At 41.1% G+C, this 13,132-nt stretch overlaps 1 protein-coding gene across 1 annotated transcript in view; it reads left to right on the top strand.

The window, feature by feature from the left end:
* The first annotated feature begins 507 nt into the window (after positions 1 to 507).
* Positions 508 to 13,132, top strand: part of TSHR (thyroid stimulating hormone receptor) — a 216,985-nt gene continuing 204,360 nt past the window's right edge. The window contains exon 1 of the mRNA XM_006884633.1: positions 508 to 677. Within this exon, the coding sequence (XP_006884695.1) occupies positions 508 to 677 (170 nt within the window). The remainder of the gene's footprint in view (positions 678 to 13,132) is intronic.

Genomic DNA, 13,132 nt, shown 5'->3' with positions numbered 1-13,132 from the left:
CACAGCCCTGTGGAGACTTCCTTGGACAGAGCGTGGCTCCTGGTGGTCCTGGGCTGGCAACACGTTTAGGTGTTAATACCCGGAAAGCAAAAGGTGAGCCTTAGGGGTTGGTGAGAAATAAAGGGTGAAGGAATCAGAGTTAGGCTTTGGAGAGAATTGGAGGGATGGACACGTGGGGCAAGGAGGGGTGGTGATTGGAAAGTAGTAGGTAGTGCTGGAAAGCAAAGGGCCCCAGCCCGGACCAGTGTTAAGAGTTAGGGAACAGAGTGAGTGCGGGCTGTGCGGCTCAAAGCAAGAGGGTGAAGTGAGTAGCTTGTATGGGTGGAGAGTTGCCTCGGGAAACAGAGCACTTAAAAGCCTCTTCTCGCCCCTCTCCAGCCTCTTCTTTTCTGGTGAGGTCACAGCCCCCTACAGAGCCTTCCTCGCTTTGCCCCTCCTGTTCCCGTCTCTGGACTGAGAATGAGGCCGTAGGCGAGGATGAGGAGGAAGCCTGGGGGTCCCTGGAAAATGATGCAGACGCCCCTGCTGCAGCTGGTGCTGCTGCTCGCCCTGCCCAGGAGCCTGGGAGGACATGAGTACCCATCCCTGCCCAGTGAGTGCCTCCGGGAGAATGAGCTCAGGTTCACCTGCAAGGACGTCTACCACATCCCCAAACTTCCACCAAGTACAGAGACTGTGTGAGTATCTGGGAGAAGGGAGGGCCTGGAAGGTAGAGAGGTGTGTGTGTGTGTGTGTGTGTGTGTGTGTGTGTGTGTGTGTGTGTGTGTAAAAGAGAGAGGGAGAAAGGGAGGGAGAGAGAGAGACAGAGAAAGAAGTGTAAATGAGAGTTGTTCTAGGGAGCTAGTATTCTGTATGTCCCCCTCTACTCTTGGTCCTGATTGACTCTTAATTAAACATCATACATTAGTAAGATTAATAGCAACTCAAGGCTGATCTTTCGAAACTTGAAACTTATTTTGGGGGAATGAAAAATTGCAGAAATGACTCTCTCCTTTTAGTCTTTTCAAGTGGAGAAATGATCTTAGCAGTTCTACTGATTTATAAAATAACTGATAAAAATCAATGAGGGGCTCCTTTTTTAAAGAAACCTGTTAGAAAGACACAATGCAATGATCAAAGTGTGAGATAGTAAGAAAGGGTAATATAATGAAAACAGCAAGAACGAGGGAGACCCTCACCTAATTGGACTGGCACAGTGGGTGTGCCAGCGTGCTCAAGCCCCACGGCCATTGTGAGCGATGACGCAGAAGCAGGTCTGTTTGGTTCTGTTGTACTTAGAGTCTTAAGAATTGGAGTTTACTCCATGTTTCCTCACAACAGAACTACGCACAACTCAAACGAAAACTGGCCTCTCACGAATCTGATGCAAGCAGGACTCCCCTTTTTGGGACAAAGGACTGGCAAAGAAAAAAGAAATAAAATTTCATAAAACACATTTTTATTTGCATTTTAAATGGTACAAAATTAGAAACTTAATTTTTAATAGCTTTATGTGTCTATTTCTTGATAGAAATTTAAATCAAGGACAATTAAAGACCAACAGAGAGAGATTTATAATTTTTTTAAGCAATTAAAAATGAGAACGATCTGGTGTGAAAAACAATGTATACAAATTTTATAAGTAATCCAGTATAAAATAAAACATTTATATTTAAGAAAAAAAAAGATACGTGGAAAAATTATATATTGGCAGCAACGTGATAGATAGAAAAGAGATTAAAAAAATAAAAAAGAAAAATAAAAAATAATTTTAAAAAAGAGAGATATTGAGATTTTTAACGATTTCAGCTTGCTTGGTTCCACAATCAATACTCTTGGCACCAGCAGTCAGGAAATCAAAAGGTGAATTGCACTACATAAATCTGCTATCAGGGACCTCTCCAGAGTGCAGAAGAGCAATGATGTCAATCTAGAAACTAAGGTGTAACTGATCCAGGTCATGGTCTTCTCATTTACTTGCTATGCATCAGAGAGTTGGACAATGACTAAGGAAGATAGAAGAATGATACCTTTGAGTTGTGGTGCTGGAGAAGAGTATTAAAGGTACTATGGACTGCCAGGAGAACAAAGAGGTCTGTCCTGGAGAAGGTGAAACCAAGTTGCACATTGCAATCATGGATTTTGAAGATCTCCCATACAGTCCTTGAAGAAGGGCATCATACTTGGAAGGGTGGAGGGACAATGCAGGCGAGGGAGACCCAAGATGAGATGGATTGTTGCAGTAACTGAGGTAATGAGGGTAGGTGTGTCAGACACACAGATCAGCTCAGGATAGAGAAGGGTTCAGGTTATTATTCATAGGGTTGCTATGAGTCGCAGGCAACTCAACATGGCATAACAATAACAACAAATATATATATATATATAATTTATATATTATATAAAACAATGGTCAGTCCTTTGCCATCCTCATAATTGTTTTCAGGTTTGAGCCACAGTAGTCCATCTCAATAAAAGTCTTCTTTTCTGATTCTCTACCATGCAAGATGCAAGATGTCCTCCAGGAACTGGTCCCAACAAGGTAACATGCCCAAAGTCGAAGTGAAGACTCACTATCTTTGCTTCTGAGGAATATTCTATATATATTTTTTTCCAAGACAAATTTACTCATACTCTGGCAGTCAGTGGGCTATTGGATAATCAATCGTTGCCAATACCATACTTCAAAGGCATCAGCTCCTCACTGTCACACTTTCTCATGTACATAAGGAGCTTAAAAAAAATACCATGGCTTGGATACTTTAGTCCTTGCATTTTAAACATTTTAAGGGGTAGAGAGGTCTTCTGCAGGAGAGTTCCCCAAGGCATGGGCTTGATTTTGTATCTGCTACCTCCATGAGTGTTTGCTGTGAATCTTAGTAAATGCACCTGACAGGTTATTTATGCTGAGATGTATGTAAACCTTACCAAAAGCCATAGTCTTTGTTCTATGTTAGTAAGTACTTCAAGACCTCTTTTAAATCCTCTTTCTTTTTAAGTGTGTCATCTGCATATGGTAAGTTGCTAATGAGTGTTCCTCTGATCCTCATATTTCTATCTTCTTTATATAATCCATCTTCTTGGATTATTTGCTCAGCATACAGCCTGATTAAGTATTGGTAAAGATACAACCCTGACACACACTTTATTTTGAACCATGCATGCATTATTATTCTTTTGTTTTGTTTCAAAAACTGCCTCTTGATCTATGACAAGGTCCACATGAGTACCATTAAATGTTGTAGAATTGTCATTATTCACTTTGTTATCCATAATTTGTTGTGAGCCATATAGTAAAATTCCTTTGCAAAGCCAGTAAAATACCAGGAAACAACTTTCTAGTATTTGCTGCTGAGTTAAAATCCACTTGACATCAACAGTGATATATATCCCTTATTCCATATCCTTACCTACAGCTGTCTTGAATTTCTGAAAGTTTCCTTGCTGCAACTATTTTTAAATTATTTATGGTACAACTTTACTTGTGTGGGATATTAATGATGTTGGTCAATAATGTTCACATTTTGCTGGACACATATACCTGTCAGTGGCCAGGTAAGGTCTTCTACAAATTCCTTGACACAGATGAATGAATGCTTTCTGCATTGCATCTGCTTCTTGAAACATCTCAATTCCTGCAGCCTTGATTTTCTTGTTTGTTTGATTGTTTTGGGTTCCCTCCTTGCCAGGGCCCAAGGGCAGCCTGGAATGCTTCCTTTTAGTACCATCAGTTCTTTGATAATACAGCACTTACTATTGGCGTTGACCAATTTTTGCAGAATGACTGCATTCTTTCCATCTTTTTTTGATGCTTCTGTATTAAGTCCATTTCCTTTGGATACTTCTTGCATCATTCAATTTTTGCCTATTGTTGTTGTTGTTTTTGTTGTTGTTATGTGCTGTTGAGTCACCTGAGACTCATAGCGACCATATGTACAACAGCCCTAAACCCTGCTCTACCCTGTGGTACTTATTGTCTCTGACACACCTACACCCATTACCCTAGTCACTGAATTAATCCATCTCATCAAGGGTCTTCCTTTCCTGCACTGTCCCTCCACCCTCTCAAGCATGACATCCCTGTCCAAGGACCGGTCTCTCCTTGCAATGTGTCCAAAGTATGTCAGATGAAGTTTCACAATCCTTGCCTCCAAGGAACAGCCTGGCTTCATACACTCCAGAACAAACCTGTTTGTTCTCCTGATAGTCCATGGTATATTCAGTACTCTTCTCCAGCATCACAGCTCAAAGGCATCAATTGTCCTTCTATCATCCCTAGTCATTGTCCAACTCTCTGATGCATAACAAGTGACTGCAAAGGTGCATCTTAATCTCCAGACTGACATCATTACTCTTCAGTACTTTGGAGAGGACCCTAACAGCAGACTTTCCCATGGCAATGCACCTTTTAATTTCCTGGCTGCTGGTGCCAAGAGTGTTGACTGTGGAGCCAAGCAAACTAAAGTTGTGGGGAAAAAAACCTCAATCTCTTCACCATCCATCATGATGCTGCTAATCAGAACTTGAATTTTCTCCCCTTTCAACTCTTTTAGCTTGAGAACTGTTGAGTCTATTTTTCGCTTTAGATTTTCTTAACTCTAGGTTTTTTCACATTTCCTTATAATATTTGACTTTGTCTTCTTGAGTCATCCTTTGAAAATGTAAATTTTTTTACATAATTATTTCTCTTTTTTAAATTTATCTTCATACAGGCACAAATTTCATTATCTCTTCTGACATCCATTTTAGTCTTTTTTCCTTTCTTTTCTGGACTGTGATTTTTTTTCACTTTTTTTTTATATATATGATGTCCTTGATACCATCCCACAACTTATCTAATCTTTAATATAGCAGTGAGTTCAGTGTGCTCCATCTGCCAAACTAACTATTGAGATGGTCTCTAAATTTAAGTAACATATACTCAAGGTCTTCCTTAGGGTCCTCCTTTGAATTTAATCTTGACCTTGCAGATGGGCAGTTGATAGTATGTTCTTCAGTGACCACTGAGTTGGCTCTAATTGATGGTATTGAAATTCTCCATCATTGTTCTCCACAGATGTAGTAGATTTGATTCTTGTGAATTCCACCCGGCAAGGTCTACATGTGTAGTTATTCATGTTATTGAAAGAAGTTATTTCCAACAATTAAGTATTTGGTCTCGCAAAATTCTATCATAAAAGCTGTATTTTCCTTTGCTTTCAGCTTTGACATTGCAATCACTAGTTTGCAATCATCAGTAACTATCAATGCATCTTGATGACATTTTGAGCTGTTTCAGACAAATGTTGGTTAAAAAAAAACCCTTTCATTTCTTCCTCTGCAGCATTAATTATTGGTGGGTAAATTTGAATAGTGTCCACATTAATTGATTTTCCTTGTAGGTACACGTTTATTATCCCATCACTGACAGTGTTGTATTTCAGGATCCATCTTTAAATGTTCTTTTTGATGATGAATGCAATGCATTTTCCCCTCAATCTGTCACTCCTTGCAGAGTACACCTGATTCTCCAACCCAACTTCTGATTTTCCTTGATTCATATTTTATAACTTTCACATTCTGATTATGGATGGAAGTTTGTAGCTGGTCTTTCTCATTTTTAATTATGCCATATCAGTAAATGCAAGTTTCAAAAATTTTCCATGTCAGCCTCATAGATGCATGCGACCTCTGGAGCCTGGAAGGAGGGGCAAGTCAGGAACGCTAGGGCATTTATGACTTTCTTTTTGCTGCAGAGTGGACTTGCTAGATGAATTAGGGGTCTCTGGCCCAGACTTTGCCAGCGTTTGGGCATGCCAGAATGTCAAAACACTAAAATGTATGGCCATGCCTGGAGCATAAGCGCGACAAGTGTCCATGAGTCACCTACGACTCAACTGCACTTAAGAACATAGAGAGAGACCAGTTGGCCTAGTGGACTGAAAGTGATGCTACCAACTCAAAGGTAGGTGACTCTAATCCACAGCCCTCAGGCCTGTTCTTTCATTGTTTTTGGTCAAACATTCTTCTAGGTCATGTAGCCCTGGTGTGTCCACTTGCCATACAAAGGTAACTCGTGGTTGCTGTGAAGCTGAACACTGTGACACTGCTGTGTCAAATGTGAGAATGGTTTCCCAATGATGGATGGTGTTGGGTGGTGCTCCCTGATTAAAACAAGCTTGGAAGCAGGAGTGGCATCCACTTCCATAAATAGCTTGCCTCCAGAAACCCTGTGAACCTGGAGAAAGGATGAAAGTCATGCAAGTGTTGAGGTCTTTCGTTCATAGAGTCACTATGAGTCGCCTGCAACTCAACAGCACTTAACAACAGCAACAACAACATTGACATTAGCTGTATTTTAGGAGTCAGCTCTTCTCCAGTCATTTCTTGAGTCTCTTAGAACCTGAGGGATTCTTCTTGTGGCGTTACATTAAACAATGCTCTGCTGCTGTCCCTAAGATTTTACTGGTAATTTTTTTCAGAAACAGACCAGCAGGTCTTTCTTCCTACTCTGTCTTAATCTGAAAGCTCTGCTGAAACCTGTCAACCTGCTGGTTTTTGAAACTGATGTGATAGCTTCTAGCCCCACAGTGGCCACAGTGTTATTACAAGTCACCACATGACTACAGGCTGACAGAAACGTTTACCACCTAGACTGGTGAAACTGCAATTTCACTAGAAGGTGCAGGTTAATAAAGTGAATGTCTAGAAGAAAAGCTGAAGTTGTGTTTCTAGATTTTCTCAATAATGTAGAAGTCCTAAGACCTTCGACCGCCAGGTACTGACCCTTTCAATGCAGATCAGAGTCTCTGTGTTTTTCGCTATTCCTCTTTCCTATCTCACCTGGAGTGTTCAATGCAATAACCTCTAAATAGAGCTCCATTCTCTGTACTGCCAGCAAAGAATCAAATAGGCTCTGACTATCTTCTGGTTTAAAACCCTCAGCAACTTGTGGCCTCTGGGGAGAGAGGGGTGGTGTGAGAAAGAAAGTCTAAATTATTTTTTCTGATCTACAGATACTTCAGGTTTAATACAGTCTTTCTCTGAAACCTCTTCTCACAAATACCCTACTTGAACTGAATAGAATTTCTGACATTTTCCCCCCCAAAGTGTTCTGTTCTCTTTCATCTTACGCCTTCCCACATTCTGTCTCTCTGTCTATACCACATTTTCTCCTATCTTTGTGTGACTAATAGCTACTTGAAGATTTTGCTGTTTATCACTTCTCACCCATTTGGCTAAGATCAAGTGAAGATCTTGCAGTTGTCATGTGCCATCAAGTCAGGACTGACTCATAGCTGACCCTCCAGCAGGTTTTCAAATGCAGTAAGTCACACAGGAGCAGAATCCTCATTCTTTTCTGTGGAGCAGCCGGTGGATTCAAACCATGTACCTTTAAGATTGCACCACAAGTTCTTCCCACTAGGCCTCAGTACTTGAGTAGGTGTAAGATCTTTAAGGAAGCCTGACCTAGCCCATGCTCCCTAAACTTGATGAGCTGTACTATGCAGTCCATGATCCGACCTTGAATACTTGTTTTTCTGTCTTCTATCCTCATGTGTCTATGGCAAAGGGCACACATTCCTTTAGTGCCGGGGCCTGGTATTCAACCTTGAGTTCCTGGAACTCAGCACGGAGTCTAGAAACATGTAGGTGTTTGAAAAATAAAAAGCAAGTTGAAGGAATGAACGACTACAAATATATTAGATTCATATGGTCCACTCTGGGTTTGGAAGGGAGAGGAGCAGAACCAACACTTTTTTAGGGACTTTTTTAAAGGAACACAACTTCAAGAGCCTTTGAAGAGACAAGTGCCCCTGTCAATGGAAAGAAACTCAGAGTTACCTGTCATATTTGTATTTCAGCCAAGTGCTGAAGAGACATGGTTTTAGAGGAAGAGTACAGGAATGAGGCAGAAACTGTGTATTCTCTCCATTCCTCTTTTACTTAATCACATAGTTGGGTAGAATAATTCCTCCGCACTGACTTAAGTTTCCTCCTGGGTGACCGAGAGGAGGGTTCAACTAGGTTATTTCTATTGTCTGTAGTGCTAATGACAGGAGGGCTATTGACATTCAAAGAGAAATAACGGACAAAGACAGCAGCAAGGAGGTTCTGACCTTGAAAATGATGGAGAAGGATGGGAATGGTCTTAAGAATGAAGGTATTCTGAGCTGGAGAAGAGAGAGTTGACAAGTTGTTGTTGTTAGGTGTCGTAAAGTTGACTAAGGCTCACAGTGACCCTATGAGCCCTGTCCTATCCCATGCCATCCTCACAATCTGAGACACACTCAAGCCCATTGCCACAGTCACCATGTCAACCCACTTGGTTCTGAGTCTTCCTGTCTTTCACCCTCACTTCTCTTTTCCAAGCGTGATGTTCCTTTCCAAGGACTAACCTCTCCAAGCAACATGCTCAGAGTGAGAAGTATAATAAAATAGTGTGTTAATTTGAACAAATCTACACTATCTTCAGCAGTAGAGAAGTGGCTTTCAAATCTCCCCCTCCTGCCCCGCTCCCTACCTCCTCTGGACCCTTTACCGTGTCCATTACATATACATTCTATTTCTGTTCTCCTTCTCCCCACCACTCCAGTTACACACCTATTTTCATGGTAGTGGTCTTCCTAGTTAATATTTGTCCTTTTGTGACTAAGTTATTTCGTTCAGCATAATGTTTGGTGAATCTGTCAGAGCTATGGCTTTTGTTGTTACTGGGAGTTTTAATGACCTGCTAAATTTCTTCCTTGGTGATGGATTTGTTCAAGTGTTCTACATCTGCCTGTGCCAATTTGAGTAAAGTGTGGAGTTTTTTTTTATTGATATTTTAATGAAAGTTTATAGAGAACTTGAATTTTCATTCACTCAATCATCCATTCATTCATTGATTGTTGCATATTTTCCTCCCTGCCTACCCCTCCTCAGTTCGCTTTTCTCTTTGAAAAAAAATTACTTCATTGTTATACAGTCCCGCCCCCCCCCCAGGCCACTTTACTATATAGTTCTTATTCTGAACTGTTGTCATGCAAATAATACCTATCATATATTCCTTTTAAGCAGTTCTTTCCCTCATCAGTTTTAATGCTGTGTATATTATTTATCCCCTCTTTTCTTAGTTTTCCCCAAACCCTGATGTCAGTCCTGTTTTATGACAGTGGCATTAAGCAGTATTTGTCCTTTTGTGACTGAGATATTTCACTCAGCATAGTGTCCTCTAGGGTCACCCATTTTGCATAATAAATCATGAGTTCTTTGTTCTTCAATGCAGCAGAGTATTCCATTGTGTGAATATACCACAGCTTCTCTATCCATTCGTTTGTTGTTGGGCCCTTAGGTTGTGTCCAACTCTTTACTATTGTGAACAAAGCAGCAATTAACATGGGTGTGCATATATCTGCTTGGGTGGCAGTTATGTTTCATTAGGGTATATCCCCAGTAGTGGAATTGCTGGGTCAAATGGTGTTTCTATTCGCAACTTTTTGAGAAAACACCATACAGCCTTCCATAAGTGTTTCAATTTCTCCGCAACCTCGCCAGCATTTGACGTTTGCTGCTCTGTTAAATGTTGCTATTCTTACTGGGGTGAGATGATATCTCATAGTGGTTTTGATTTGCATCTCTCTTAGAGCTAGGAGTTTTGAACATTTCTTCATGTGTTTGTTCTCTATCTGAAGTCTTCTTTAGTGAAGTGTCTGTTTATATCCTGTGCCCTTTTTGCGACTGGATTGTTTATCTTTATCTTGTTGTGGTGTTTGAGTATTCTATAAATTCTGTATATAAGTCCCTTATCAGACATGTCATTACCAAATATTCTTTCCCAGTCTGTGGCTTCCCTTTTTACCCTGTTGGAGAAGTTTTTGGATGTGCGCAGGGATTTGATTCTTAGAAGGTCCCATTCATCTATTTTATCCTCTCTCAATTGTAGGTTTTTCAAGGTGCTTGGAAGACTGTTCATGTTGTAGATTTAGGGCTTCTAGAGTTCTTCCAAGCTTTTCTCTAATGAAGTTTATAGTTTATAGTCCTTGTTTTTACTCCTAGGTCCTTGATCCACTTTGAGTTGGTCTTTGTGTATGGTGTGAGGTGTGTCAAATCCTTTGGGGGGCAGGAAAACTCTTTTGTCAAAGGAAGCCTCTATAGCAGGAGTCAGTATGTAAAGCTAACAATACCTCGTGTTTCTTTCTGTGAGGCGTTCTCGTGGTGTAATTTATGATCTATCAGATTGCTAACTCATGAGCGGGCCGTCTCCTCCTCACAGCTTCTAACACCTTGTGGACGGTCACCATGCGTCAGGATGACCTGTGTGAGGGCCTGTTCTTAGCACTCGACATGCATTAACTCATTGACTCGTCACAAGGCCCAGTGAAGTTGGTACTTCAGTTTTGTTTTGTTTTTATTTTATGGATGAGGAAAATTGGACCCCCAAAAAGTGAAGCTCGGTCACTTCTGGAACCCACTGATCTGGAACCACTGTTCTCACCCTGCCACTTGCTCCCTGTGTGGGGATGAAGTTGCAGGAAAGGAGTTTGAAAACTGGTGATGTCCAATAAATTTCAGAGCCTTGGGGCTCTGAGCCTGAGAAGTGTGCCAACTCTCAGAAAAGCGGAGCTTAGGGAGAAAAGGAAGGGAAGAAGAAAGAGACAGGTAGAAAGAAAGATGTATAAAAATGATAGAAGGCGTTACCTGTGTAAACAAGCCAGACTTCTACCATTAAAAATCCACCCTAAGAATCTCCTTGAATTCCACAGGAACCGTTGTTGAAGCAGGTTGGCTCATAGCTACGGTCGTTGCTGTTGTTTGCGGTAGAGCAGGTTTTCAGAGGCTGTAAATCACACTGGAGGTCATTGTCCACCTCTTCTCCTGCCGAGCAGCTGGTGGATTCAAACCTCATGCTTTCAGGTTGGCAGCGCAGCTCTTTCCCAGTAGGCTGCCAGAGCTCCCTCGCAGTCATTACCTGCAATATTATCTTGTTCAATGTATGTCTCTTTTTAAAAAGTTTTTGAGGAGCCTTCTCTCATTGAAAATGTACTGTCTTTTGCTCTTCCATAGCTGTTTGTTCAGTTTCCACAAACTTCATCAGGGCTTTGTGTCATCAGCATCTTGTGATTTTACAAACTATGGCTGTGCTGAGAGCAAGTTTCACCAAAACCCCTCCTTCTACCCCTACCTGTCAGAGTGGAGTGTAAACGGAGCACCTCTTCCAGCCCTACCCATACACATGCCATGTGCTTTGGAGGTTGGATGGGAGAAAATGACACTGTTCGTGGCTCTGAGAGATGCCATCCTTCTGAAATTGTTAATTCTCACCGTCCAGAGGGGGCAGTGTCTCCATTCCCTAGTAGCACCTTTGAGAGTCTTTGATATGCAGATGGTGGGGTGGGGTGTGGTGTGAGTACTGCTCTCCTGATTGACAGTCAGTGATTTAAGAGAACTGAGATGAAAGTGAATGATCTTAACTAATAGTATCTCAAAAACTAAGCATAGTAAGTCTGGAAACAAATTCTTTCAGAAAGTTGTCTATTGCACCTCCAAATCTTCTACAAATGATAAGAAGTACGGAGTTTGCTGGGTGTTAGAGATTTTTGTAGATTCTTCATTAAGGAAATACTGCCCTTGTCCTTTTAACCTACCTGGTTTTACTTTCCTATGGTGACAGTCACCACTTTGGCCCTCTGAGATTTCCATGAAGTGATGTTTTGTCCACTAAATACTTACCTGCTCACCACACATTTTCAAAATGTTTCCAGCTGTCTCTATGAGGCTCTGACCATTTGCATTAAGCATCTGTGGCTTAACGACTGGGTTATGCAAATGGTTTCTAAACTTGAGATAACCACTCACTATCTTGAGGGTTTTCACCCAGTGTCCCAGCTGTACTATGATTTACTCCTTCTTCTTCAGTTGGCGCACCTCTTTAACTTAAAAGGATGCATTTGGGAAAGTTTGTATCACAACTATACTGGAAAATTGACATCACTTGTCCTCACAGAAAGTAACCAGAAAAAGAAATATTGTGAAAGCAAAAACCCATTTAAATTCTAGTTAGAGATGATGGCCTATGAGTACTCATTTCTTTGTTAAAAAGAGACATTTTTAAAAATATTAGCAACTGTTCCTGTTAGTTACTGTTCAATTGGTCCCTAACTCATAGCAACCCTGTAAATAATGTAATGAAACACTGCCTGACCCTACAACACTCCCCTGATCACTTGAGACAATGAATGTTGTGATACATAGCACGTTCTTAAATTTGTTTATTTTATACTGCTTTATTTACTAAGTTTGAATACATTATTTTCACACTGCATCTTTCCCAGTTGCTTCACACACTCCCTTACCCATCCCGTTGTGTGACCCTATGATTAACCCCACCTGTCCTCACCTCTCTGCTTCCACCCTCCTTCCACCTACCTTGGATCCTCTTAGTCATTCTACAACAATGGTTTTATACAGTATTTGTCCTTACAGGACTGAGTTAGTTCACTCAGCATAATGCTCTCCAGTCTCTCACAAGTTACGTAGCAATTTACAAAATCATTGCTCCTGCATGCTGTGTAGTATTCCATCGTGTGGATGTACCATAATTTCTCAATCCATTCCATTGTGGTTGGACATTTGGGCTGTTTCAAGTTCTTGCAATGGTGAATAATGCTATGAACATTGGTGTACAAATCTGTTTGTGCCTCAGATCTCATTTTCTCAGGGTTTATTCCAAGAACTGGAATAGCTGGGTCATATGGAATTTCTATGTTCAGCTCTTTGAGGAGGTGCCAAACTGCCTTCCAGAGTGGTTGTACCATTTTACAATCCCACCAACACGGTATAAGAGTATGTCTCCCTACATCCTCTCCAACATATATTACTTGTTGTCCTGTTAAACTTCGCTGCAGCTACTGGAGTGAGATGGTATCTCACTCCTCTGGTATTCCCTGCTTTCAGCCAAGATCCATCTAACATCAGCTACAATATCTCTAATACCACGACCCCTTTTAAACCCAGCCTGGACTTCTGGTAGATCTCTGTTGATGTGCTGTTCCAGTCGTTTTTGGATAATCTTCAGTAAAATCTTGTTTGCATATGAAATCAGTGAGATTGTTCTGTAGTTTCCACATTCTGTTGGGTCACCTTTCTTTGGGATAGGAACAAATATGGATCTCTTCCAGTCAGTTGGCCAAGT

The sequence above is a fragment of the Elephantulus edwardii genome, unplaced genomic scaffold, assembly GCF_000299155.1.
Source record: "Elephantulus edwardii isolate Elephantulus edwardi_28Jun2011 unplaced genomic scaffold, EleEdw1.0 scaffold00037, whole genome shotgun sequence".
Classification (NCBI taxonomy): Eukaryota; Metazoa; Chordata; class Mammalia; order Macroscelidea; family Macroscelididae; genus Elephantulus; species Elephantulus edwardii.
Note: the sequence above shows the minus strand (reverse complement) of the source record. Positions and strands in the feature narration are given on the sequence as shown.